At 38.2% G+C, this 27,806-nt stretch overlaps 1 protein-coding gene across 6 annotated transcripts in view; it reads right to left on the reverse strand.

Moving 5' to 3' along the window:
- The window catches only part of LOC138701432 (oocyte zinc finger protein XlCOF22-like), a 106,290-nt gene that overhangs the window by 51,945 nt on the left and 26,539 nt on the right, over nucleotides 1-27,806 (reverse strand). For 4 of the 6 annotated variants that reach the window (XM_069828307.1, XM_069828305.1, XM_069828306.1 and 1 more), the window contains 4 exons: nucleotides 22,669-22,779; nucleotides 10,447-10,557; nucleotides 5,228-5,310; nucleotides 513-2,088 (listed from right to left, as the gene is read on the reverse strand). In XM_069828307.1, coding sequence (XP_069684408.1) covers nucleotides 972-2,088; nucleotides 5,228-5,310; nucleotides 10,447-10,557; nucleotides 22,669-22,758 — 1,401 coding nt within the window. In that variant the 5' untranslated portion in view covers nucleotides 22,759-22,779 and the 3' untranslated portion in view covers nucleotides 513-971. Of the gene's footprint in view, nucleotides 1-512; nucleotides 2,089-5,227; nucleotides 5,311-10,446; nucleotides 10,558-22,668; nucleotides 22,780-27,806 lie in introns of those variants that run through there. The other 2 variants (XM_069828310.1, XM_069828308.1) reach the window with 1 other exon arrangement.

The following is a 27,806-nucleotide window of genomic DNA, read 5'->3' on the forward strand; positions in this document are numbered from 1 at the left end:
ATCTGATATGACACCTTTTTCAAGTAATTTTCCTGTAGCTGGCAGCAGCATCGACAGAATATACTCTTTGCCAACGATCGTAACTCTCTTTATATACAAAGTAATATTAAATTCACATTATGTGCGGTGTTTTCATGTATTTTGATAATAGTTATAGTTCCTTTGGCTTTCATATGTAGTTAACTGTAAAATCACTTTATATTATTAAATTTTATCATAAGTATCTGTTATAAAATAGATATTGACATAATTTTAAGTATAATATAGGTCTAAGCCTAAATATAAATACAGTAGATATTTTCTGTTGTATTTAATAATTATAGTTCTCTTGACTGTCATGTGTAGCCAACTATAAAAGCATTATTATTAAGTTTTAACATAATTATTTTTGTAATATTAACATACTATTAAGTATGATATAAACCTAAATCTGTACCAAGTATTTTGTAAGAAAATAGATATTGGCGTAATTTATAATATAATATATTCCTAAACCTAAATCTAAGTACATATTTTCTGTCCTCTTTTTTTTTTTTTAACAAAGTCTCCTATTTGAAGCTTTGTGTCCTCTTTTCTATTGATGTGAATCTGGACACCCCACTTATGTCCTAGTAATACAAACGTCCTGGGACTCAGTTCTGAGCTGTCATAACAACTTTGAATGCGAGAAATACTTCCGATACCGCTTTTTAATGCTTCTCGCCAGCATTCGTACATATAAATGCCCAGTAAGTAAAATATATTTCCCAAATACACCACATTAGATATTCAACTGTGAGAAGACAAATATGCGTTCCTTGTCCTTAGGGCCTCGAGAAACAATTCCCCTAGTCATGGCATTTAAACGCATTTTTGCCCGTAAGAGTATGTATTATGCATTTTAAGCATTTAAGACCGTGAAAAACCTTTCGCAAGCACGAAACATCTTAATGGTTACTTCATATCCATGCGTGTATCTGTACATACATACATCATTTCCCACACTGATCACATTTTAATGGATTTCTATCCCCATGCGTACCCTCGTGATCTGCCACTGTACCGGAAACTAAATAAGATTTACCACAGGTTTCACATTTAAACGCTTTCCCTCCAGTATGCGTACGTCCATGCACTGAGAGTGTTCCCGATCGTGAGAAACATTTCCCACAGTCAGAGCATTTGAAAGGTTTCTCGCCAGAGTGCATACGTGCATGGGCTGTCAGTGACCCGGATTGTGTAAAACATTTCCCACACACATCGCACTTGAATGGCTTAATACCCGTGTGCGTACGCATATGGTCTGAGAGAGTCCCTGAACGTAAATAACGTTTACCACATACATCGCATTTGAAGGGCTTCTCGCCAGTGTGTGTCCGAGAATGTATTGTGAGTGCTCCAGGACGAGAAAAACATTTCCCACACATTTCGCAATTGAATGGTTTTTCGCCCGTATGCGTACGTTCATGATCTTTTAGATGTCCAGATTGTGAGAAACATTTCCCACAGACAGAACATTTGAAAGGTTTTTCGCCAGAATGAGAACGTGCATGGGCTATGAGTGTTGCAGACTGTACAAAACCTTTCCCGCACACATCACACTTGAATGGTTTTATACCCGTGTGCGTGCGCCGGTGTTCCGAGAGTTTCCCGGATTGCGTGTAACTTTTGCCACATATATTGCACTTGAACGGCTTCTCGCCAGTGTGTGTGCGAGCATGCATTCTCCATGACCCAGAAAGTGAGAAACATTTACCACATATTTCGCATATGAATGGTTTCTCACCCGTGTGAGTACGCATGTGGTCTTTAAGATGACCAGATTGCAAGAAACATCTCCCACAGTTATCACATTCGAATCTTCGCTCTCCGACATGTGAACGGATATGTATTCTGTGACTGTGGATAGTTTTTAACAACTTGCCACAGAATTTACACTTAAAACAAGTTTTATCCATGCGACTAAGTAACTGTAAGTTCTTTTTTCTTCCAAATAAATGGTCGTCAATGTGACATTCACGTTTACTCACACAATTCTCTGAGGAGACACAATTTTCAGGGCTTGTACATATCATCTGCGGCATTTCATTCCCGTCAGTGTTCAAAGTTCTGTAAATAAAATATCCCATTAGCGAATCTTCAGACACACAAAATAGCAAATTGAATGAATAGTGCCAATTTTGGTGAATCCACTGGCATTCCAAGTTAAAATACCGAGAAGAACTCTGAAACCCCACTATACTGAGTTTCAGTTTATTGGGGGAGCAATCATGTTCCCAATTTATTATTCATGGAATGAATGTACATTGCGATATACAGTGTGTTTCAAAAGTCATGCATATTTTATGCTACAGCTAAATGGAAATGTTTTCGACAAAAACGCTTGGACACGTCAAACAGTATATTTTAAAAGACAGTTTTCACAGAAACAAATCATTCTTAATTATTTTTGTTGTGCCAGTTCTGACGTCATCGGAAATATTTTTAAGTGACACCTTGTATTTTTCTGTATACTATCACAGTCTACTATATACAGTCACGAAACTTGGGATGATTTTTTGCATTTCTCGCGATAATTGCTAGCTGCTTGGAGCGCTGTGAGTACTAGGAACAATAGACTGTGTCACTGTCATCATGATCTAATACAGGTCGTAAAGCAGACCATGTGACTCGCTTAACCCGATCATGAAGGGCGGCGTTTTAACCATATAAATTAATTGGAATGCATAAAGAGTAACATATATTTCTCTAAAATGTAGTGTAATTGCATTAATAAAATTTAAAACAGTGATTAGGGGACACTTCAGACATAATTCCTTGCAAGTTAAGGTGTAATATTATTTTTGGTGTGAAAATTACGTTGTTCGTATGTGTAATACCTGCCTTTATTTCCATTAAATATTGCGAAATTCTTGTACATTCATTTATGTACGATTCAATAATTTTCAGTTGCACCGCACGAATATTTAGATATGTTGAAATTATAGGTTATGTTTACTGTACCAGTTGCCCCTTTCTGTCTAATTTTAGTGGTCTCCAATCCCCTGCCACTACATACGTATGTTATGTCATATGGAAGTTATAGGTTATGTTTACTATATTTAACTTATATTCCTATATTCGCAATTATACATTATAATTAAACATAATGTCATGTATGACACCCATCACATTCTATTTGTCTGTATTTTAGTGCTACAATTGAGTACTGAATTCTTGTATTTATCTACTACCTAAAAGACACTAATTTCATAGGAGTGGTATGGTAAATTTTCTGTCTACAATTAAAGAAGGTAGATGTGCTAAATTAAAATCACAATAAAAATTCGTTTTTATTGAATCTCAAAATAGCTTTCATTCTAAACTTAAAATATTGATACGAACAGATTATGTTAACACGTAAAATTCTCTTCACATTAAAATAACAGAGTTTTGTAATTATTTCTACAACATATTATGCAACAAGAAGTAAACTGATTTAAGCATTCTGGTTATTGTATTGTGTTCGTGTTTAGTGAATGATTTTAGATAAGGGCGCAAATAGCCATAGTAGCTGACGTGTCCTTTTTCAACCCCACTAACTAACTAACAAACTAACTAACTTAACGGAACTTATGGACACATTACACTAAATAAAACTTAGCAATGCTACGCAATAAAGTAATAATATATTTCACTGAGCTACATACACTGAAATAGAAAACCCGAACATACGTTACGAAACCAGGTGGCCCGGGTTCGAATCCCGGTCGGGGCAAGTTACCTGGTTGAGTTTTTTTCCAGGGTTTTCCCTCAATCCAATACGAGCAAATGCTGGGTAACTTTCGGTGCTGGACCCTGGACTCATTTCACCGGCATTATCACCTACATATCATTCAGACGCTAAATAACCTAGGTGTTGATACAGCATCGTAAAATAATCCAATAAAATAAAACATACATTATGGCCTGGTCTAGATCGAAAAGGCATTGACTGTGCCGTATTTCACTTTGTTGTGAAAAGTTGTGTAAACTGTGAAATATTTGTTATCGGTTGTAATAACTGTAAATGGCTAAAATACAATAATTTGAATAATAATATGGGACAAGGAGACGTTTGTGGTACTATAAATATTGTAAGAAAAAGAGGTCAAGAGTTATCCTTCTTCCGAAAGATCCAGGAAGGTGAGTTTATAAAATATAATATATGGTTAATGAAAATAATATATATATAAACATTATCTATTTCATATTTCAATAGTGGAAGGAAGGTGTTAATTTTTTCAAAAGAATACGATATTGAAAGTACAATATCGTCTGCTGGGGAAAGAGTCTGTGATGAGACGATAGTAGCGATCCTGGTAGTTAGCAACTATCAATGGATGCATATTTCAACTGTCTATGTTTGCATATTTAGTAAGTATTGAGCTTCGTGACTGTATATACTAGACTGTGATACTATCTGAAACATTTCATTATTCTCCATGGGTACACAAGCTATCAATTGTTTTATACAGAGATATATAGCAATAGCTATCTAACTGGTCCGTTATTATCTGTGAAGGAGACAACAACCTGCTCACTAATTCAACAGTTTAAGATTAACGAATGTCTCTGCAAGAGATAAATAGTACAGGACAGTTGTTGAAAGACTATCCTAATTATGTAACATTCCAACATAGTATTCTAATTACAATATGACAGAAGTAAAATCTGAGAAATACATCTGAATTGCTCTTTGTACAGAGGAATTAGTCAAAATTTGATACATTTGAGAATAGCAAAGAACTATTTTAAAGATATTAGAGACACAAGAAAACATGCATGTATACAAAGTCTGTGCCAATCAATGTATTGAAAGTATCTTTCTAAAAACTGCAATTCGTTTCTATTAAGAGAATGTGTTCTAAACATAATTTAATTCTTATGCAATTCCAAATTTACGCCCATTCTAAAGAAGTAGCGTTTAGGTTCCTCAGAAAAGGCGAATTTATCTTCTGTGTATTCAATATTGGCAAACTGGTGAAATCCAGAATTAAGGTTTATTCTCTGTATGCGGTATGTACTATACAATAATTTTGCATGTATCTATTCCAACACTATTGCTCCCATAGCCATCTGTGTAGCAGCAGTCGACAAATGATGGTGAGATCACACTTTCTTCCTGTGTGTTACAATAACATATAACATGCATGTTCTACGTCATGGTTCACTTCAACCAGTAAAGTAAATTACTAATAGTTTGAAGAATTGAATAATACACACTCACCTCTCTGTCAACTCTTCATAGTCCTCACTCATTTCCTCTACCTTCATCTCTTCTTTTACTATATCCACGTCAAATGTTTCTTTCTGCAAATTATAAATATAGTAAAGAAGACTGAAGCAATCAGACTGCAAAGCTTACATACACTGAAATATGAATGTTACTCTTTTAAAGTAATGAATTATAATATCAACTAGCTAAACTGATGTAAAAAATGACGTCATCCAATTTTGTTATGCAAACATATGATTTACATATTTATGCTTTTCTTATATTTAAAGTAGTTGATAGTTTCATTGTTGCATGCTACAGAGTGCATGTGATAATAGTGTTAAAATGAATAATCAGCTAAAAAAGATAAGTACATACATTAACAACTTCAAAATAGAACAAATTATCAAGTACCGGTAGTAGTAACTTAAGTAGTATGGGAAAAATTCTAGAAAATTAATAGGTAGTTCACTTCAAAGTCAGTATTAATATTTTAGGAGAAAAATTCGCTCCGGCGCCTGGGATCGAACCCGGGTCCTTGGTTCTACATACCAAGCACTCTGACTTTCCTCCTTCGATGTATCCCTTTGTGGCCTGACTCCAAGTTAGGGATGTATATGTTGACGTGTATCCAATGCCAACTGCCATTATACTAGGAGCACACTCAACTGAACTGGGAATCCGCATTTATTATGCACTGCTAGCTAAGAGAATATTATAGATATATTAATTTGTACTACAGAATTTATCTGTAATATTAACAATTAATATTTTAGGGGAAAAATTTGCTCCGGCGCAGGGGATCAAACCTGGGTCCTTGGTTCTACGTACTAAGCGCTCTGACCATTGAGCTATGCAGAATTCAATCCACAGCACTGGATCGAACTTTTCTCCTTCGATGTTTCCCTTTGTGGCCTGACTCCAAGTTAGGCATATATGTTGACGTGTATCCAATGTCAACTGACATTATTACAGATAAATTCTGTAGGACAAATTAATATATCTATAATAAAGTCAGTATGCTGCAAGTTCGCTTCAGAGAATTACACCAAACTCTCGCATATTATAGGTGCAAAGAAGTTAAAAAATAGAGAAAACTATTAATACTTCTCAATAATAAATATTGTGATAATAAATGTAATTATTATTGAACACTATCAAGTTTTATCACTATTATCAATTAAATGAAGAAAATGTAGGCATTCAAATCATTTTGTATATTATGCGAGCTATTTCTAGCATTATTTACTATTACACATGAAAATTATAGTAATAATCCTCTAACAGTGATATAATCCACAGAGACATAAACCACAGAGAATCAGTCCATTGAGAACTGCCAGTACACGTTCACATCCTCCAGTGCGCAACATTTCTTTTGCCTCTTTGTCCTCATTTTTTCCTATCGACTAACTGTGCTAAATTCGTCAATTCTCAAGCACTGAATTTTCTATTGTTTCTTAAAGTGTCAGGAGGCCCTCCTTTTCAATTCTCCCTGACATTCACTCTTCTCATAAAAGAATCGTTATCTCACCCAAATCTATAGTTCGTGCCTCATCAGTTCAAAATGAAGATCATTATTTTCCATGTACGAGTCCTGGCTTCAAATACGAGCAATTTCAAATTTGATTCGTGCAGCATAATAATACAGTTTTAAATATTTTGTAGTGTAGTCTCAATTTCCCTGTTACAATTGTACCAATTGTCCAGTATCATCATAATCATCCTTATTTATCATAGATTTCTCTCCCATGCTGCACCATGCACTTAATCTCTGCTTCAGCAAGTTTTCAGAACTTTTGATTTTGCACCATAATCTGCCAATTTCGTTTTTCGTGTCAACTTATTTATTTTTTTTTAAATTCGATTATTTAACGACGCTGTATCAACTACTAGGTTATTTAGCGTCGATGGGATTGGTGACAGCGAGATGGTGTTTGGCGAGATGAGACCAAGGATTCGTCATAGATTACGTCACATTCGCCTTATGGCTAGGAAAAACCTCAGAGAAAATCCAACCAAGTAATCAGCCCAAGCGGGAATTGAACACACGCCCAAGCGCAACTGCAAATTGGCAAGCAAGTGCCTCAGCCGACTGAGCTATGTCAGTGGCTGCCAAGTTCTTAGTGTGTCTATATTATAAACGTGTCCATCTCTTAAGTACATATATTGCTCATATATTGAAGTTTCTGTTATATATTGATACGTCCTTCCTTCTCAAATATTCTCTAACCTGATATGCAAGTGAATAAGATCACAATTTTCTCTTGAATAATCTGAAAAGTACAGAGTAAATATTATTGTAAAACAAGAAATCACGTTAAATTACTATATATATATACAAGGCAATATGACATATTTTCCACCCATCCACCAATATGTAATGTTATCTTTGTATAGCAAGCCTATCTAAAACTTACTGTGCGGATCTCAACATGAGATCTTGGATCACATGGATTACACCTTCTTTATTAAAAGAGAACATAGAACATTTTACATCCTACAATAAATGCACTAAATTAGCAAAAAAAATGGGCTAAACCACAAGAATTATCTCACATTCAAAATATATTTTGGGAACAGCAATAGTAATAGCATTGATGCATTACATTCCGGCACCTTTTTGTTGTTTTTTTCATTATAGAACCGAAAAATGTGTTATTAATTATGTTTCTTTCTTGAATTCCGCTTAAGCTTTGAAAGTCTTAAAAATGGACAAAAACGAGGTTAAAAACGACAAAATTCCAGTACACTTAGCAGCAGCAGCAGTTCTACATTTCAAGGCTAAATGACGGTAGATATGAAGCTGTACTGTTGGCAATGCCCTGTCAGTGGAAGGAGAAGTGGAATGGGCTGGAATTATATTTTGCATTGTGCTCTCTACCATTCACTTGAATGGAGTGCTGGTCAATGGCACATAGTGTTGCAGTTGTTCATTTCTTCCACGACACAAAGTCTTTTGTAACAACACAGAGGTGGTTTCTCGTTCACTTGAATATACCAGGTACAGTGTCATTCCTTCCTCCCGAAAAACAATTATGCAATGAGTGAGTAGTTCGAAAATTCTGGTAGTGATGTAGACATTAACCATGGCCCAACTAAAACAGTGACAACAGTGGGGAATGTGGCTTGAGTCCAGTCAGTCAGCTCGTAAACAAGTCAGCATATTGGGTCTTTCTCGAAGATCCATGGATGCAAGTGAAATCAGAGTCCACTCATAGAAAATTCAAGTTACCCGAAAGCTTTTCCCCACAGATCAACAAAGAAGTTAACTTTGCTTATCAAACTAAACATGATAGAAAATTCAGATGTTTGGATGTCTTTAGTTATGAGCGATGAAGGCCTTTTCCATTTGGATGGTTTCATTAACAGAGTACCTATTAGGTTCTGGTTACGTAACAATTCCAAGACAATTGAAAAACCATTACATTCTTCGAAGATATCTGTGTGGTGTTACGATTGGACAGTTTGGAATTGTGGGATTGTTTTTCTTCCAAAATGACGAGAAGAAATTGTGATAGTAAATTCAGCGTGTTATTGTGACAATGTTGCAAACGTCTGTGATTGGAGAACTGAGAAGGCTTGGAGTAGATCCAAGGAATATTTACTTGCAACAAGGGACCACCACCCATATGACTTGTAACAGCATGGCGTTCGTCAAAAATGTATTCATGTCCCTCATCTCAAAGTCTGGTGACATTGTATAGCCCCCCCCCCCCACTCACCCAATCTTCCCATTCTCGATTTATACTTATGGAGATATTTGAAAGAGAGAGTATATACGAGACTCTTAGGACTCTGCAGGAGCTGAAAGTAGTCATAACTGAAGAAGTTGTGGTCATAGATGGAGACATACTGAACCATGTGGTTGACAATTTCACGAAGCGCATGCAAGGAATGTCTGGACTATAATGGAGGCTATGTTGAGAACATGGCATTCAAGAAGTAATTTTGAAACTTAAGAGATAATAAATGGCGTGTTATATACTGTACTTTACATTTGTACATTCATTATTTTCCCCTCCTGCCCTGCAGTAGCAGCAGCAGCAGCAGCAATAGTGGCAGCAGTAATAGTGGTATTTAGAGGCTGCATCAGAAAAAAACTGTACAGTGAAACCTCTCCTTATGGACACCCCCAAGATACGGACACTCCTCATATATGGACAGATTTTTATGTCCCAACTGAAATAATATAGAAATAATGATAAATTTTACTCTCGTTTACGGACACTCTCAGACACGGACATGGACAGCTGTTTCATAGTCCTAAAGCTTGCTTTACTTCCTGACTGCAGACAGAACTTGGATTTCAAGACCTAATATGTTACAAAAATGGAAAATTTAGTACAGAAATTCCTTAACATGAAAGAAAACAATAAGGTCTCGTAGGCTACCACTAGCCCATCCGGCTACCTCTTGTTAGCTGGAAGCAGGTGGATAAACAAAGTCATTAAATTTAACCTGTCTGATGGATCCAAGGTTTCCGCAATCGTGAAATTATATAAGACACATGATAGAATTAGTAAGATTATTCTCTTCACTTCACTCAGTTTTTCTGTTTCGAGAGACATGACACCTGAACGTAAAGGTTACGTTGAAAACTGTAAATTACAGTACTGCATTAATTGTAGACCTGGAATAAAATTGCATGGCACAGTATTGTATTTTCCTTTTTCGGTCTTATCTACTGTAGTTCAAAGTTACAAAGAATTTACTGTAGTATACTGTGTTTAGAATTAAACTACAGTAATACATTTCATTTAAAGCGTGAAGGGATACATAATGCATATTATAAATTTACTGTTAGATTGGGGAGCCTCCCTCCCAATAAAGGACACCTCCCAGATGCGGACAGATTGTTACGTCCCTTCGATGTCCGTAAATGAGAGGTTTCACTGTATTTGCGTCCTTGAAACGAAAGTAGATTATTAACCAACTAAAGTTTGAAAGTAGGAAACACATTTGTAAGTGATACGTAGCATTGCTAATCAACAATACAGGTACATCAATGCCAAATTCAAATGAAGATATAAATGATAAAAGTTCTTTCCTGATGAAGTAAATATTAAATCACGTTCATTAAACTAAGAAACAATTATAATTTTTCTACAAATATTTAAGGCATAATCATGCACTATAGAAGTTATATGGATATACTGTTTATGGCATCACAGAACGTGATCTCAGCATCAAGAAAAATGACATCGCAAGAGCTGTCACACACCACTCACCTCAGACTCACACTTCACCACAGGAAACACATTGGACAAAGTAGGTTCTTCACTTTTCATTCCCCATTTGACATCATAGATGGAGTCCACGCTCTCCACTCCTGTCACTTGCTGTGGAACACACAAGCATAATAAACTTGTAATTCATTATTATTTGCATCAAGATAAATCCCTTTGTAAATGAGTCATGTAGCAGAAGACAACAATTCAATCAGCAGTGCTGGGATCATCTTGATGATATAGCACAGTGTCCTCTCAGACTAAAGTATTATTATTAACACTATATGAAGCATACAATGAAACTCGTACATAATCAGATGCGTTCAGATAAGTAGATAGCTCCAAAAATGATTGTGATATACCTACATCTATTTTATGTAATTTCGTCAAAATTAATGACATTCATACATTCAAATTCAGCTATGTATTCACGCACACAAACGACTCTCCTGAAATACACTGTACAGTTAATCAATTGAAGTTAATAATAAATTTAATTTAGGAATATAAAATCCAGATGTTTGAGATGGGCACAGCAAGTAGCATGTATGCATGAACACGGAAATGCATATACTGTAGAGTGGTTGTCAGCACTCGCTGAAATGTGTAAAGGGTAAGCGGAGCCATCCCGTGTGCCCCATTGTGCAGCAGGAAGAGGTAGAGAGCACACTTGCTAGCAGCTACGAATGCACCATAGTGCAGTGTGTTCTCTGCGGGTAAGAGACGCTAGTCCCAGGGTGCTCTGTGCTGATGACTGCTGCTGTAGAGTGTTAGTTGGGAGACATGAAGGAAAAAGACCGTTGAGGAGACCGAGACGTAGATGGGAGAAAGAAATTAAAATGGATTTGAGGGAGGTGGAAAATGATGCTAGGAACTGGATTAATCTTGCTCATGATAGGGACCGATGGCGGGCTTATGTGAGGGTGGCAATGAACGTTCAAGTTCTCTAGAAGCCATTTGTAAGCAAGTAAGTAAGTATTAAATTAAATTATTCATGGATATCATTTGAATATTAAATAAACTATAAACAATAAAACAATGTGGAATGTGATAAAGCAACTGAATTCTTAAGATGGCGTGAAATGTATGTTATAAAAAATAGCTATCACTTTCTTTTTCCTTGTAGTCGGTATCTGCAACAAAACCTTCCTTAATGTCAGGTGTTGCTTTGTTTCCAGAACCCTTGTTTGAGTCTAGTTTATCTCCAATATGATCTGAACATTCAAAAGTTGGAAATTGTATTTTCATTATACAGTAGAACCTCTATTATCCGTGGTAATGAAGGGGGTGGACTGAACAGTTAATCAAAAAAAATCAGATAATCCGTACCATGAAAGATTTCCATAAATGAAGTACATAATATTTAGACCTTAAGGGACATATTCATAGACATTCTTAGCGCGGGCTTCCAGTGGATGATCAGCAAACTAACGTTTTTCGTATTCACAAACCAGTGTCAGCGATATGATATGATATCAATCCTGTACAAGTAATCAGTCGATAGCCGGGTCTTGTTTAGCATGCTCGTAGTGAGGGCTAGAGAAATGTCTGTGCATAGCACCAGTAGTTTCGTAATTTCCTCCGTGGTGTTGTGTTTAACATGCTAGTTAGTGATCATAAGTTCTCTAATTTAAGTCTGGTTTTCAATGATGGGTTTTAAGGGCCAAGGGAACTCCTTGTGATGGTTGTCTGCAGAAAGAGAAGAGTAGAGGTCTCATGTTGTAGATTTATACACTCGTACTTATACAATTTACCTTTTTTTTTATTAAATCGCGCACAGTTATAATGCCAATCTCGTATTCTGATTCGACAGGAGATAAAGTTTCTGCTTTCCCAAACTTCTCAATTATTTGCGCCTTTTTCAATACTTAGCAGAACACCTTTTATTTCGACATCCATGGAAGATGTTTTACATATGTCCTACTGTACGTCCACTCCAACAGGAGAACAAGAACTGAATTGTGCACGGGTTTTGGAATTGTGTGGAAGCAGATAGTGACTATTTTACAAGTTTGGAAAAACACCCTCTCCAGCAAGTTACTGTATAGTACTTTATATTTTGTTTGCAGAAAAAAAAAAAAAAGGAACAGTCAGATAATCTGCCGATCGGTTAACAGGATGACAGATAATTGGGTTCTACTGTAACTGTAAGTTCCTCACATTCTAGAATATCCTCCTGTCTTTAAACAGTCTATACAGAAGAAGCTAAATCAATATCAAGTAACAACTTCAAATATCATGCTCATATAACACTAAAAACATTGGTTTGGTTTCAGTGTGCTTACTTAATGTAATATAGAAAATTAACAAAGGGATGGCGTTATTCTAGAAATGAAATACAACTGTGCATATTCTGTTCACCTAAATATGGAGGTTGACCACTTGGAGGATATGGTCATGAACAGAATGAAGTGAAAGTACTTGTGAATTTGGCATGGAGTCGACATGCTCCATAATGACTAACTGATTCATTGACATGAACTATAATTAACATTTCGCTAAAATGAATTAACAGCTAAAAAAAAAAGAGAGAGAGAGAGAGAAATGGTAATGACTCATTAGTGAAAAGAGCTGGAAAGTTTACGGACAAAGAACTTCCTTTTTCAGTGAGAAAGAAATATTTCGAAATTGTTTCATTTACTCAAGGAACTAATAAATATTTTACAGAACACAGAGTGCGACTGCAGTAGGCATCAAGTCATTGGGACCTGTTATCAAAGAAGCCATTGAAGCCATATAAGTGTATTATAGTTGAAAACAATTTAAAATAAAAGTAAAAGTGTGTGTATGTGTGTCTAATGACTACCCACTTCACTTAACGTGATTCGGGTTCCACATACTGTGGATAGATGGCAGGATTGTGACCCATTTTCAAGTTGCACACCACTTCGGCGGGCCACATTATGCATGATGTGTATCTGTGAAGAGTTATGTCGTGTACCAGGTGAGTGTATGTGTAAGTGTTCGTGTAAGTGTATTGTAGGGAATGGGTGAGATGACGGTGAAGGTGAGGAAGGGAGAAGGGGAAACCTGGCGCCAGCATGTAGCCTACTCCTGTCACATAGCACCAAGGTGGCTGCCAGGCTTAATGTCCCCATCCGATGGACATATTCCTTCTCTTCATTTGCACTGTGGAGAGATTTGGGATTTAATCCAGGCATATTGGTGCACAATCTAGTGATTAGAAGTTGTGCACTGCCATCTCTCCTAGTCCCGAGTTAGAAATTTTACATGAAAATCTCTGACTCCGCCGGGAATTGAACCCAGGCCGGCTAGTCTGGAGGCAGACGCATTACTACAGAGCTAACTCGGCGGACCTATAAAAGTAAAATTAGGTACTACAAAAGCAGAGAAAATAGATCCCAGTCGAAAGCAACTTGCACGAATTTCTCAAGTAACAAACAACTGCATGACCACTGCCACATTAAAAGAAGAAAACGTTTAGACATTTAATAATTCATTTCAGACACTATACATATAATAGGACTTCAGACTTTCCCAGTGTTGGATATGGAATAATTTTTTTCGGGTTCTCAACTAGGTGAGTTGGATTGTTGATTCCAAGCTTTCGATGACTAGATCCACCATCTTCTTAAGGGATTGAAGTTACGTGGAACCATGCCCAGGCTGGTATAGAAGAGGTCAGTTGGACTTTCCCCTGCAGACTAATCAGGACCTAGTACCTTGTCCAGACAGCCTGTCTGTTCTGGTTGGTTGAAGCAAGTGTGGCAGGTTTCCATGCTATGCTCGGCTGAAGGCTCCATCTGTGCCAAGTCCTAGTCTTCTCTTGTACCACAGTTGAGGGTAGTCAGCAAAGGCCTTAAGAGGGCCGAAACTAGTTTCTATGTTGCCGAAGTTGTTCTGCCAGAGTGTCTTCCCCGTCCAGTGACACCTGTCATTCTCTGGATGGTCGAAGTGTGTTGATTATAGTTTTCCATGCTGTATTCAGCTGTTGGCTCCTGTCTCTGTTGATATTATCATCATCTAGTTGGATTTCAATGGCTTCTTTGATAACAGGTTCCAATGACTTGATGCCTTGTCCAAGATGGTGGTGGTGTCAAAATCCATCTTGTGGCCCATTTCTAGACTTTGTTGCGCTACTGTCGACTTCTCGGAGTAGTGTAATCTTATGTTGCATTGGTGTTCCTTGCTGCATTCCATAATGGTACGTCCCATCTTGCCAAAGTAGTATTTTCCACACTCACATGGTATTTTAACCCTAGGATGCATGGCGGGGGTCTTTCAGGCCATTCATCAATTTAATTACTCTCTTAAAAGTATTAAAATATTATGAAATTGCACCAAACTACATGTAATCTTCTAAAATATATCTAAGAACATGTTGTATGATCATTTAAGGAGATACATTAAGATAAACTTTTTAAAATTATGTTTTGTTAATGCTACATGTATAATGCACAGCGGGGGCCTCTCAGGCCTGTCCTGCTTTATTCATTATATAGCCATACAATTTTATGTTTTACTGCTAATATGTGAATGTTGACACTTCTGACATTTGTACCCTAGTGGCAGTTGTTGCAACTTTTTAAATAGTAATCATTTTTTTATTTAACTTTGGCAGAATATGCTGGTGTTCTCAGAGCTGTGAAATATAAGTATTTTTATTACCCTGATTGTGTTTTTTGTGACTTACTAATAGAAATGTTGTCCACCGCTGTGGTCTCGTAACGTGTTTGCTCCCGAGTCCAGCAGGCAGGGGTTTGATTCCCCGCTTGAGACGAGTTGCCTGAGTGAATTTTTTCTGGCTTTTTCCCTCACTACTATGGATGAATATGAGGTAACTTTATCAGGCGTATGGAACTCCACTCATTCTCGCCACTTCCTTTGCGCCCTCATCATCCTTTTCTTATCATTCCGGTTGTCTTTCTTGGTCTTCAGATCACGCCTGCGGCGGCCCTTCGAATCTCCTAACGCTCTCGGCCAGCCTCCATGGATATCTCAAAGCATGGTAATTGGTGACCCAGCAACGGAACTCACTCCCCTCCCGACGGGATGGGTGGCGTACACCTCAGACCGTTTGAGGGGGTAATGTGGTTGGGGGCTGTTGGGATGGAATGGTACACAGACTTAGAGGGATAACGGGACTGGGTGTTAGGGGTTAGGTCAGTTTGGCGTGCGTGCTGTCGTTGGGCTACAACTCATCCCAGGGACGCACAACAGACCTCAGGTCGCGGTGCATAGGGATGTTTCCCCCCCCCCCCCGGGCTTCATAGAGAGAAAAAAATAGAAATCATGCAAATGTTTATTCTTACTTCTATTTACACATTTATTTCTAAACTTAGAAAGTTTTATTCTTTTAGATAGAGTATGGCATCACCTAATGATTCTCAAGAAAGGCGATGTAGGCATACTGCAAGTACTAAGCACAGACAATTCTAATTCTTCAATCGCAATTTCTAAATAGTTGGATGAATCTAGCGACGCTTCAGAGAATGAACCTGGATGCAGGCCTATGTAAGATAGTTCAGAATGAGTAGTAAGTAGTGATGAAGAAGGAAGTAGTGATGAAGCATCTGACATGAATAACACAGAAAATATACTCCAGCCTGCGAACACTGTGATTGGCAATGCTGGAACTCAGTGGAGTAAAACACTGCCACTTTCTAACAGGGTGCATACTCATAATATTACCAAAAATTTCTCCTGGTCCCGTAAGAGGAATATTCATCAATATCGAAAGATGCATGGAGTTATTTCACCACAACTAATATTGTAGCCTACTGTATACTGTACAAATCTGGAGGGACAACGTTTATCAGCCATAAGAAACAAACATGGCGCGATGATACAACCTTGAACTTATAAGTCAACATATGAAGCACAGAGTCGACAATTCAAACTTGAACATAAATGCCCTTCAACCATTTCTCCGGTGTGGAATCAAACGGCCCCAGCAAGTGGAAATAGAAAATGCTTTTTGTGCCTACGTGACTTAGAAAGGAAAATTGCTCAGTGTTGTTCAAAATGTTCTAAGAATGTGTGCAATGAGCATAGTGTTCTTGTTTAGGAAGACTGTTTTCAGTAAAAGGGCATTGGACTTCACTTTATATAATAATCCTAGGCACGACAGTCCATGAACGACCATGACCAACCAGAGGGCTGCTGGCCTCACGTCCACATACCGAAGCAGAGGTGGACGATCATCCAACCAGAATGGAGAAATCGTGTGGTTAGCACGATGATTCCCCCCAGCCGTTATAGCTGGCTTTCATAAATGGATTCAGCTACCTATCGTAGTTCCCCAAGTGCATCACAATGCTGGGTGGGAATTGGTCCCATACACTGGCCGAAATTTCATGAGAGAATTTCTTCCCTCATGAGGAATTGAACCAGCACGCATTTCGTAATGCGAGTCCTAGGCAGGATGCCTTAGACCACGACACCACGGCGCAGGAGCATTTTATGTAATGGAACTATAATTTCAGAACTTGTGCATATAGAGAAATTATCATACTTAGATACTAAAAACATATACATGGTGTGTAATTATTCAATATAGCACTTTATTGATTAACTAATTGAATAAGAATACCAAAATATTGAAACTGAACTTAAAAGATAAGAATATCCATTGAAATTATAAAGGGGGCCTTTGAGGCCCCCATTATGCATTGATGTAAGTCCAAAGAGCCATGCATCCTAGGGTTAAACATGCCAGGTATCCGAAGACCAAGGTAGTCCTTTACTGGTCTAAGTAAGTTCTGAAGAAATTTTGTGATCTTAATTCCATGTTTCCTTAGCAGTCAACCAATCTTGATTGAGGTGGGACAATAGAATGAAATGTTGTTGTTGTTTTCTAATGCCAGACATTTGACAATAAAGTCATTTGGCCTCTTGCACTCCAATATTTTTCAAAGATATTGTCGTGGTCAGCCACTGAAGAACAAATTTTGAGGTGTTCAGAATCCATTTCTTGAATAAATGGCGAATTGTAGCCATAGTTTAACGTTTTGGTGGCTACTTCATCCACACACAACCCCCGGAATGCCTGGAGGATCACACCTGCTGTTGGTCGACGGGTCTACTAGACCTAGTTGGGATATCTTGTTGATCACCAGCTTTCCCTCCTTAACCCACTGGAGGACGATGTTAGTGCCATAGCAGGTCAGCACTAGGAACAGAAGAGTAGAAAGGGTAGGAAGGGAAGTGAAATGAACCCCTAGGCCTCGAATGCTCTAATACCATTGGGGTCGAAGAAAGTAGGAGTTCAGTCAGAGGACTGGAGAGGAAAGGGTAAAGAGGGAATTAGATATTGAATAAAGAAAAATTATACCAAATTCGGTCATTAACTCATGAAGCTGATCAGTGCTAATTGATGAGTAGCCCCTTCCTTTAGTTCAGCTTGTAAAATTATGCTTACTAACAGCTGCACCACGGGAAGGTAGGGATGGGACATTGGGTATTTGTCCAGGTTGGTTCCTTAAATCCTTCAATGGAAGGATTAATGGCCCTCCCCCCTGTATTCGACAAATACCCTTTTGCAGCCACAGAATGAAATGTATGCCATGCCTTTCATCTCCTCTTTTTCCTAGGTGGGTGGCTTGTCAGAGAAGGTCCTTTTGAGGGTCAAACTAATTTCTCTGTTGCCAAAGTTGTTCTGTTGGAATGTCTTGCGCAAATGTTGAATTTCAGAAGGGAGACTCTCTCAGTCTGAAATCACCCTCACCCTATGGAGAAGAGTCTACAGGACTGTTCATTTCTGTGCCGGGTGATGGTAAGTGTGTCTGACTTATAGCTGACTGGACAATGAAGATCCGAGAAGAATTTTTCCACTAGCCACACATTTTATATGCAATTTTTCTATTATGCATGAAAATTTATTTGATATAACAATAAGCCTCTTACAATCAGCATTACAGAAATTCAGTCGACTGAGGAGTGCCAGTATCTATGCACATCATCCAATGAGCAAAATTACTTTCCTCTTCGTACTCATTCTTCCCTATCAAGCAACTGTACTACATTCATCAACTCTCACACACTCAATTCTGTATTCTTTCTCAATCTGTCAGGTTACCCTCATTCCAAATTTTTCTACACATTCATTCTTCTGATCTCATCAAAATCTATAGTTAGTATATCATCAGCTCAAAATCAAGATCATAACTTTACATGTCAGAGTCCTGGCTTCAAAACCTGCAATTAGATTCGTACAGAATAATGATATAGTTTCAAGGATTCTGTAGTGTAGTCTCAATTACTCTGTCAGAACTGCACCATTTGTCCATTATCACCACAATCACCCCTACATGACACAGATTTCTATCCCATCTACTGTGCCATGCTTCGACAAGTTTTTAGAACTTCGATTTTCTACCATAGGTTGCCAATTTCGTTTCTCATGTCAAGTTCTTAGTGTGTCTTTAACATGAACGTGTCCATTTCCTAAATACATACATTTGCTCATCTTTGAAGTTTCAGCTACATATTTAAAATATTATAGCCTGTTACGCATGTCAATATGGTGTGAATTTCCGGCCTAAGTGAAAAGTAAATGTTATCACACAACAGCAAGACATGCCAATTTTGTTAATATCAAGCAGTTTATGCCATTTATTGCATTTCTACTCATTCATATCCAGAATGTAAGGTTTTATTTAGCACAGCAGAACTAGTCGAAAACTTATTGTGCAAAAAGGAAAGGGATGATTAAAAATGAGACTAAAGAAAGAGATCCCTCAAATGGATGAGATCTTGTACCACATGGATTGAAATATACACTGCATTTTCTTTATCCAAAGAGTTCATAGAAAACTTTACATCCAACAAGAAATGCACTAAATTATCAAAGATTAATAGTGGTGAAGGCAATAGCAGCAGCGGCGGTGGAGGGGAGATGGGGTGGGGGTGGTGGTACTGCTAATAGTAGCAGTAGTTGTAGTGGTATGGTTGTAATTGTACTTGTAGTAGTAGTAGTAGTAGTAGTAATAACAGCACTGTAGTAGTAGTACTGTAGTAGTAGCACTTAGTAGTAGTAATAGTACTGTAGTAGTAGTAGCACTGTAGTAATAGTACTGTAGTAGTAGTAGTAGTAGTAGTAGTAACAGCACTGTAGTAGTAGTAGTAGCAGCAGCACTGTAGTAATAGTACTGTAGTAGTAGTAGTAGTAGTAGTAGTAGTAGTAGTAGTAGTAACAGCACTGTAGTAGTAGTACTGTGGTAGTGGTGTTGTAGTAGTAGTAGTAGTAGTAGTAGTAGTAGTAGTAGTAGTATAGTAGTGATAGGGTGGTGGCAGCAGCAGTAGTAGGGTTTAATAGGTTGCGTCAGCAACAATAGTTATTTATAACCCTGAATGAAATTTCAATCACATGGATGCCCTATTTGCAATACCGGTGCTACATTGAAGTCAAATCACCTTATAACGTGCCCTGGTTTAGATGTATACTCCCAAAGTCAAGGTAACATTTGTAAATTATATTGGGATGCTAGAAATTGTATGTAATATTAACAAATTTGTAACACAGACTATGTAAAATAATGTAACAATATGAAAATGTATTCCATTTGTATCAATTTGCACTTGGTTTCTTGTCTTTATAGAGTTCTGTTGTATGTAATTAAAATAATTTTATAATTTGTGAACTCAGAATACATAATAAGTAATACTACGAAACTATATGAGGTGTATAGTTACAAAAGTCGACATCTGCCATTTTTATGAAAAATGAGTTACGATCATTTCTTACATCTTTGGGTTGAAATATATTGGAAAAACACTATTTCATCCTCCAAAACTCGATATTTCTAACATAAATCAAGCTTTAAAATATGGAGTTTTTTCCAAAACCCGACTTATTTTGTTAAGGTATTGTTCCAAAACTCGACATACGCAGTTTATTCCAAAGTCCGACATTTACACTTCCATTGTGTGAACTATGAAGGCAGTAACGTTCCAGAAGTCGACATCTTTGCTCAAGACAAAGAAAGTGTGTGATTTCTTTATGCCACTAGTGTTTTCTTCTAGAATATCATAATTCTTCAGTGCACGGAACTTACTGGGAAAATCGACAATGGATCTTAAGCTGAATAAGAATATGCTTCATTATATTGGTACTTCAGAGCTGTGCAGATTTTTACAACGTGTTGACGTGTTATGTGAGCTTCTTATAGAAGTAAAATTTTCATAGAATCTCACATACACATTTCGCCTTCAGAGCCTGGGCATGGAAGAAGGAGAGTCGAGTCGGTGATACAAAGAACTAGACAAAACACAGAAAAGGGATAGGAAGTTAAGTTTTATGCTAACTGTAATGTTTGTCTTTACAGTGATTGTGCGATGCTTGCCTGTATTTGATAATGTTTTGTATTGATTATTGGTCACTACTCTCTCAGAACTCAAAACTTCACCCATAAACCAATTACGTTTCCTAACTCAGTGCGATATCAACCACTTTTACAAAGTGTTTTACAGCGTCCCTAATAAGTTGGTTCGAGATGAATTCATACTGAATACACAACAGCTGATTATCCTAAAACATATTTTGTTAACAGAACAGTGAGACATAAGAGGATGGGAGCAGGTCGTGTTCTACCAGTTTACTGACAAACTTTCTTAAAAATCTTGCAAGTGTCAAAGAATTGGGTGGGACTTCTATTTAAGTGGCATTTAAAAATTGGACTTCCGCCAGTAAAAAAAGAAGAGAAGAGGATGCATGTAGCAAGAAATGTGAAATAAAGTGATATGCTATGAAAGACTTCATCGAATAATTAGGTAAAATGAGTCACTCCATTTCCTCCATACCAACGGATAGAATTTTTTATGGAATTGAGAAGGAGGCAAAGAAGATGAACATTATGAAATCCGAAGATTACTGCAATATCTTCAACAATGACACCATAAACAAGTTAAGTATAGACTGTCCAGTTTATAACTGGAAAACGAATATACAAACTGTTTTGAAGCCACCAAATGGCTGGCATTTCAAACTAAAATTCTGTAAAAGAATCAAGATAAGGGAATAAAAAATGGAGTTGCGATAAGGGGTGAACAAAACTATAGAAGAATTGTAAATTTGTACAAAGGATTTTGAAAAAGGGGAAAACGTACTCTGGATGGAAAAATCACACTTGCACAAAAACACATGTATAATCTATAAGGATGAACTAAGTATTGTTAACAAATTACTTAAATAAATGTTTAAGATAACTGGAGAGACATGGAAACTTTGGAATATTGCAAGAATATTACAGACCGTATTTACAACGAGGATGAGGATGAAGAAGATTGACTATCTGTGAATCACAGGGAGAAGAGAATTTCAGGATTTAAAATGTACACTTAATGAAGGTTAAATATAATATTCTGATGATATATATATATATATATATATATATATATATATATATATATATGTATATATATATATATATATATAAATGACAATTGTTTATTATATTCCATGGATTCAATAAAATTAATAGCTTTTTAGTATAAAATGTGGATTATTTATGGGAAATAATGTTATTAGAATTTCCAAAATCCGACATAAATTTTATTGTTAGTTCCAAAATCCGACATATATTTTATTGTTAGTTCCAAAATACGACATTTGCAATAGTTAGTTCCAAAACACGACATGTTCATATTTAATAATCTAATAACTCTTACAAAAATACATACTTTTAGTTCAAACATGTAATTTTATCCTCAGCTTTACTATTAAAGACTATTATAAAAATTTCCTGCTCATCTCAACACTGGAAATACTACAGATAGTTTTTTGGCTTTTTCTCTAAACCACTTAGAACGCAAATGTCGGGTTTTGGAACTATACACCTCATATTATGTTATTTGTTTTGTGTGTTTTAATTTCTGTTTGATTTGTTTTTTTACTCTGTAATTTATTATGTAGTAAGGTGCCAGTTATGTAAAGGATTAAATTTCAATGAAGCCATTTGTAAAAACAACAACAGTTTAAACGTAAAAAGAACACTTTTATGTGATATACAGTTTTCTTAAAAAATAACGCATCAATTCCAAATGCAAATAAAGTTGTAAGGAAAGATATTTCAGCTGAAAATAAATATCGAATTACAATTCATGAAACTTAGACGAAATTAATACTATGGTTTTAATGTTTGGAGCATGCTCATGCGTCATAAGGCACTGTCAGAAAAGGTCGATGGATGTTTGCAGTAAAAACAAAATATGTCCTAAACATCAATAGAGTTGACATCACAAGAATTACCATAACCAACTCACCTCAGACTCACACTTCACCACAGGACACGCAATGGACAATGCAGATTCTTCATTTTTCATTCCCCATTTGACATCATATATAGGATCCATGCCCTCCACTCCTCTCACTTGCTATGGAACACACGAGCATCATAAATTTGTAATACATTATTATTTGCAGTAAGATAAATCCTTTTCTTCCATTCTTTAACTCTGGTCTAAATGAATGGGTTATTTATGAAAGGGCCTAAGTCTTGAATACTAAATTGTTGGCAATTTAAGAAAAACTGCTTACAGACCGAAATTTTGAAATTAAGGCCGAAATAAAAATTACATCATAAATTCTACTAAGCATTAGAGTGTGAAACTTAGTCCTCTTCATATCTAAATCAATGTATCTACACCCAAAGAGCAGTATTACATTACAAACTCATTTTCACAAAATTAGCGACTTAGGCCCTTTCATAAATAACCCATTCAAATGATTTATTTACATAACCATTCATCTGGTAAAGTTTAGGCCTTCAGGCCTTCTCTTCCGATCACCCAAAAGTACTATAAAAATAGGGGTGTAAGCATTTATAACTATGATATCGCACCACTTACCCTTAAATACTAAATACGATAACCTGTCACTGATAAATTCGACCAATTTCTACAGCTAATTTTATCTGACCACATATATTCATTTATAATGGATAATTTTTAATCTGTATTTAATAAGAGTGAGCTACATAAATTGAAATTTTTTTAAAGTAGAAACAATCATCTTCTTATGAAAAACAATTTCATCATTAAAAATCAATCCAAGATATTGTGACAGCGACGTGAGATTCGAACTCACGACCAGCGTCCCGCAAGAGAGCAGATCGCGCGGAGCACTGAGGGACGGCGCGCGGCGGAGAGAAGAGAGGGGGGTGTATTACGTCAACGCGACGAGGGGAGAGTACGCGCGCAGCTGCTACTTACGGAGTAAAGGGGGACGGACCCTCCCGAATCTTCTAGAGAAGTCCATCCGAAGTGGAGATAGCCAGATAATTCGAGAAGTCGTACTTTCCAGAAACTGTGGTGTGAGTATAAATTACGCGCGCAAGTGAACGCGAGGCAGTTTTTAGTTGATTAGTCAGCCAGTCAGTGAGTAAGCCAGAGCAAGCAAGCCAGTCTTCTGTACCGGAGTTCGGCTCGAGTGTGCGTCCGCAACTGTGTCAGCATCCGAAGGCCTGAGTTCGAGTGCAGTGGACCGCAGTTGGAGGGACCTGAGTTCGAGTGCAGTGGACCGCAGTTGGAGGGACCTGAGTTCGAGTACAGTGGACTGCCTCTGAAGGTCTGTGGTTCGAGATACTGTGAACTCGAGTGACTGAGCTAGAAGAACTGTGAACTGAGAACTGACTGTTCTGTGTTGTAAATAGTGCTTTGTAAATATTAGTTAAGATTAACAGTTCATTGTTGTTCGTAATAGTCCAAGTAAATTGTCATTGTCGTCAGTGGAGTGCACTAACGAATACTGTGTTGAGTGAAAATCCTATTGTTGACGAGCAGTGGCGGCTCGTGGATATTGAATTCAGGGGGGCTGCATACAAAAATAAACCATGCAACTTATCTTATTTAAAGATTAGTTCCATGCGCCTTGTCTTGAAGGTTGCAAACTTTTGAACCATCTTCTTATTAAAATCCGATATGTCGTTTAACATAGTCTTTACAATGGAAAACACAGCTAATGCGGTCAGTATCTCTTCTCTCATCGTATTTCTAAGATAGGATTTCACTCTTTTCAAACACGAAAAGCAACGTTCTGGTTCGGAATTTGTCATTGGTATGGTGATAGTTATGCGTAGTAGTTTCACAACTTCTGAAAATGAGACATGTGAGCTCTCAGATAGAAGAAACTGCAAGAGCTTGACTGCGTCACTGATATTTCTGAATTCTTGTCTCTGATATAACACAGTGAGTTACGTTTTTAGTTTGTCTTTATCGAACATTAGAAAATGCTTCACACATACATTTAGATAACTTTCAGGAAATGAGCTTTTTTAGCATTCAAATTTTTCTTGCCACAGAAGAGAAGATATCAGATTACCTATGAACTGGAATCGGGTGTTAGCTTGTGTGATAATGAGGTCACATACCTTCTCAGCTGCCGCAACCCTTGTCTGAATCCCTTCGATCTTACGATGCTTTCTAGAGTTTTCATTTTCACAGATCTCGCTGCTCAACTATACACTGTTCCATATTATTGTCTGTATGGCATTAACAAAGCTTGATATGCAGAGTCGGTCTCGGTAGCATAGTCGGTTGCGGATTCGATCCCGGCCCAAGTCGATGGCATTTAAGTGTGTTTAAATGAGAAAGGCTCATGTCAGTAGATTTACTGGCATTTAAAAGAATCCTGCGAGACAAAATTCCGGGACACCGGCGACGCTGATATAACCCCTGAAGTGTCATTAAATAAACCATAATTTAATTATTTTATATGCAGATTTGGACCTTATAAATACCTAACTGGCAATGTTGTAGTTGGTTGTATAATATATCAACATGATACATCAATAAATGAAAAAAACTGAGCCAGAAATTGAATTCAGGATCTTCAAGAGCACGCACCAGGGTGCTTGCCTCATTTATTGTGATGTTGTTAGATGTTTCAGATTCCATTATGGTTCGAAAACATTGTAGCAATGGCTCCTTCTTCTCATGAACAACATTTACTGTTCTTATTTTAAAACTCCACCTTGTTGCCCCAGCTGATGGAATTGTCTTTAAAACACATTAATCTAATACAGACTGAGTGGAGATCAATAGAAGAAAGCAGGGATACTGGATAAATCAGCAAAAAATACGCGAGCCTTTCTTTAGCGACTCTTTCCATTATGAGATTCAACTGATGGGCACTTAATTTCACATTTCTACTGAATTGTTAAGGTATTGAACTGAATAGACTGTAAATATTGTACAGAATTAAACATTGTTGCACTTGTTACACTCACAACATTAAAGAAAATGTATTTAAAACTGCGCGCTACTGACAAGCTGCTGCAAATTTTGCAGCGCCTGGAAACTCTGGATTGTCGGCCAGGGGCAGCAGGGGGAGGGGTAAAACTAACGCGCAAAGCATCCGAGAAGAGACTGGCAGCTCCAGGGGAGGAAGTGGCTTCACCCATAGTCCTTGTCTCTGGCTTCGCTCTGGCAGCACCAGGGGAGGAAGTGACTTCACTAACGATTGCGAGCATGTCGATGAGAGCTAAATTGTAAAAATTCGAGCCGCTAAATAGAGACTGTATAATAAATGTACTTCACAACATAAAACGAGACAAGAGTCACGAATGTCTGGGGGTGCTGCAGCTCCGCAGCCCCTCTTCGAAAGCTGCCCCTGTTGACGAGAGCGTTTAAGGTGAATTGTAGAAAGGAATTATTGTTGGAAGAATAAAATCCTATTGTTGAGTTGAAATAAAGTCACACTGGTGTCAGAAATGGGATATTATCGACAATGGAGAACCTACAGCAGATCCTGCATGCCATCGCGGAAATGAAAGCAGAAATGAAAGACGAAATGAACAAGCACATCAGTGAGCTGAAGAACGACATAAGTGAAGTGAAAACGGAGATGAAAAATGACATAAGTGGAGTGAAAGGCGACATAAGCGGAGTGAAAGGCGACATAAGCGGAGTGAAAGGCGACATAAGCGGAGTGAAAGATGACGTCACTACGCAAATTGAAAGCGTTTCGGCCCATGTAGATGGAATTGTCGCCATCGTAAAAGACGAACTTAAGGACGATTTAGATAAACTAAACCAGAATTTTACAACAAAACGAGACAGTAGCTCAGTTGAGACAGGATGTAGACCATTTTGACGGCAAAATTCGCGCTCTCGAACGTCGTCAAGAGAAACGAGTGTCCTGATGGACCAACATGCTGTAGAAAACAAGCACATCCTCGCGTTGGTGGATCGCCAGGCTAGAGAACAGAAACAGATAGTTGCCGAGGAGGTTCGACGTGCCATGCAAGAAGCGGCCATAGAGTTGAGGACTCCATATAGTGGCCCTGCGGAACCATCGCCTTCAGCCAGACATTACAACGTCAAGACGCCGAAGTTCGACGGTACGACGTCTTGGGCGATATTCCGTCGCCAGTTCGAGACCATCGCAGAGCACAATGGGTGGACGCCAGCACAGAAAACCACTCAGCTGCTGGCCGCGCTTCAGGGACAGGCGTCGGAAATTCTTCACAACGTTCCAGAAGATGGGACAGCCGCTGAGATAATGGCGGCCCTGGAGAGACGTTATGGTGACCATCAACTTGCGGCAGCATTCAGGACCCAGTCCCAGCAAGAATTTGCAATGGCGGTGGAACAACTGGCCCATAAGGCCCTCAGGGGCCTACCTACTGACTTCATCGCTGGAGATGCGGCCTACACCTTCGGCAGCGGGGTTCGAGACCCCGAAATCAGACAACAGCTACTCTTGGCAGAGCATCGCACCATCAACGCAGCTCTGACGGCGGCCCTCAGAATGGAGGCAGCAAAGTTGACGGCGAACGTCTCGGCATCGCACCGGATTAGGAGCGTCGCGGCGGCCGACACCGAGGAACGTCAACCAAAATCACCTGAGCAACGAAGACGAGGAGTGCCAACCTGCTGGTCCTGCGGCGAACCTGGACACCTGAGGAGGGACTGTGACTGATCTGGTCACAAACAGGAAAACTAAAAGGGGCCGATGCGATGAGGGGCACGTCGGCGCCGTCATCACCATCCCCTCGGCTGATCTTGAAGACGGTTAACAGAAGATGCGACGATGGGCTGATTGCTGACGGATGGATAAGAGGCCGCCCATGCAGAATACTGGTAGACACTGGGGCGTCGCTCACCATCGCCAGACCGGAAAGTCATGCGTGGCCTACCTGGGAGGACGCTGCTGCGCCGATATGAACTATGTACTGCCTCAGGCGAGAACCTGCCCATCCAAAAAGAGGTTTTCCTGGATCTGACATTGGGAAAGAGGAGACTGGAGATGTGGGTGTTCGTCGCCAACATCATTGAAGACGTCATCCTGGGACTCGACGCCATGCGGATCTTCGATGCAACGGTGGATGTCCAGCGCCGTATCCTCCGTTTTGGTCAGGATGAGGTGTTCCTGAGGGAAGTCGAAGACCTACCCATGGCCA

The sequence above is a fragment of the Periplaneta americana genome, chromosome 6, assembly GCF_040183065.1.
Source record: "Periplaneta americana isolate PAMFEO1 chromosome 6, P.americana_PAMFEO1_priV1, whole genome shotgun sequence".
In the NCBI taxonomy this organism is placed as follows: Eukaryota; Metazoa; Arthropoda; class Insecta; order Blattodea; family Blattidae; genus Periplaneta; species Periplaneta americana.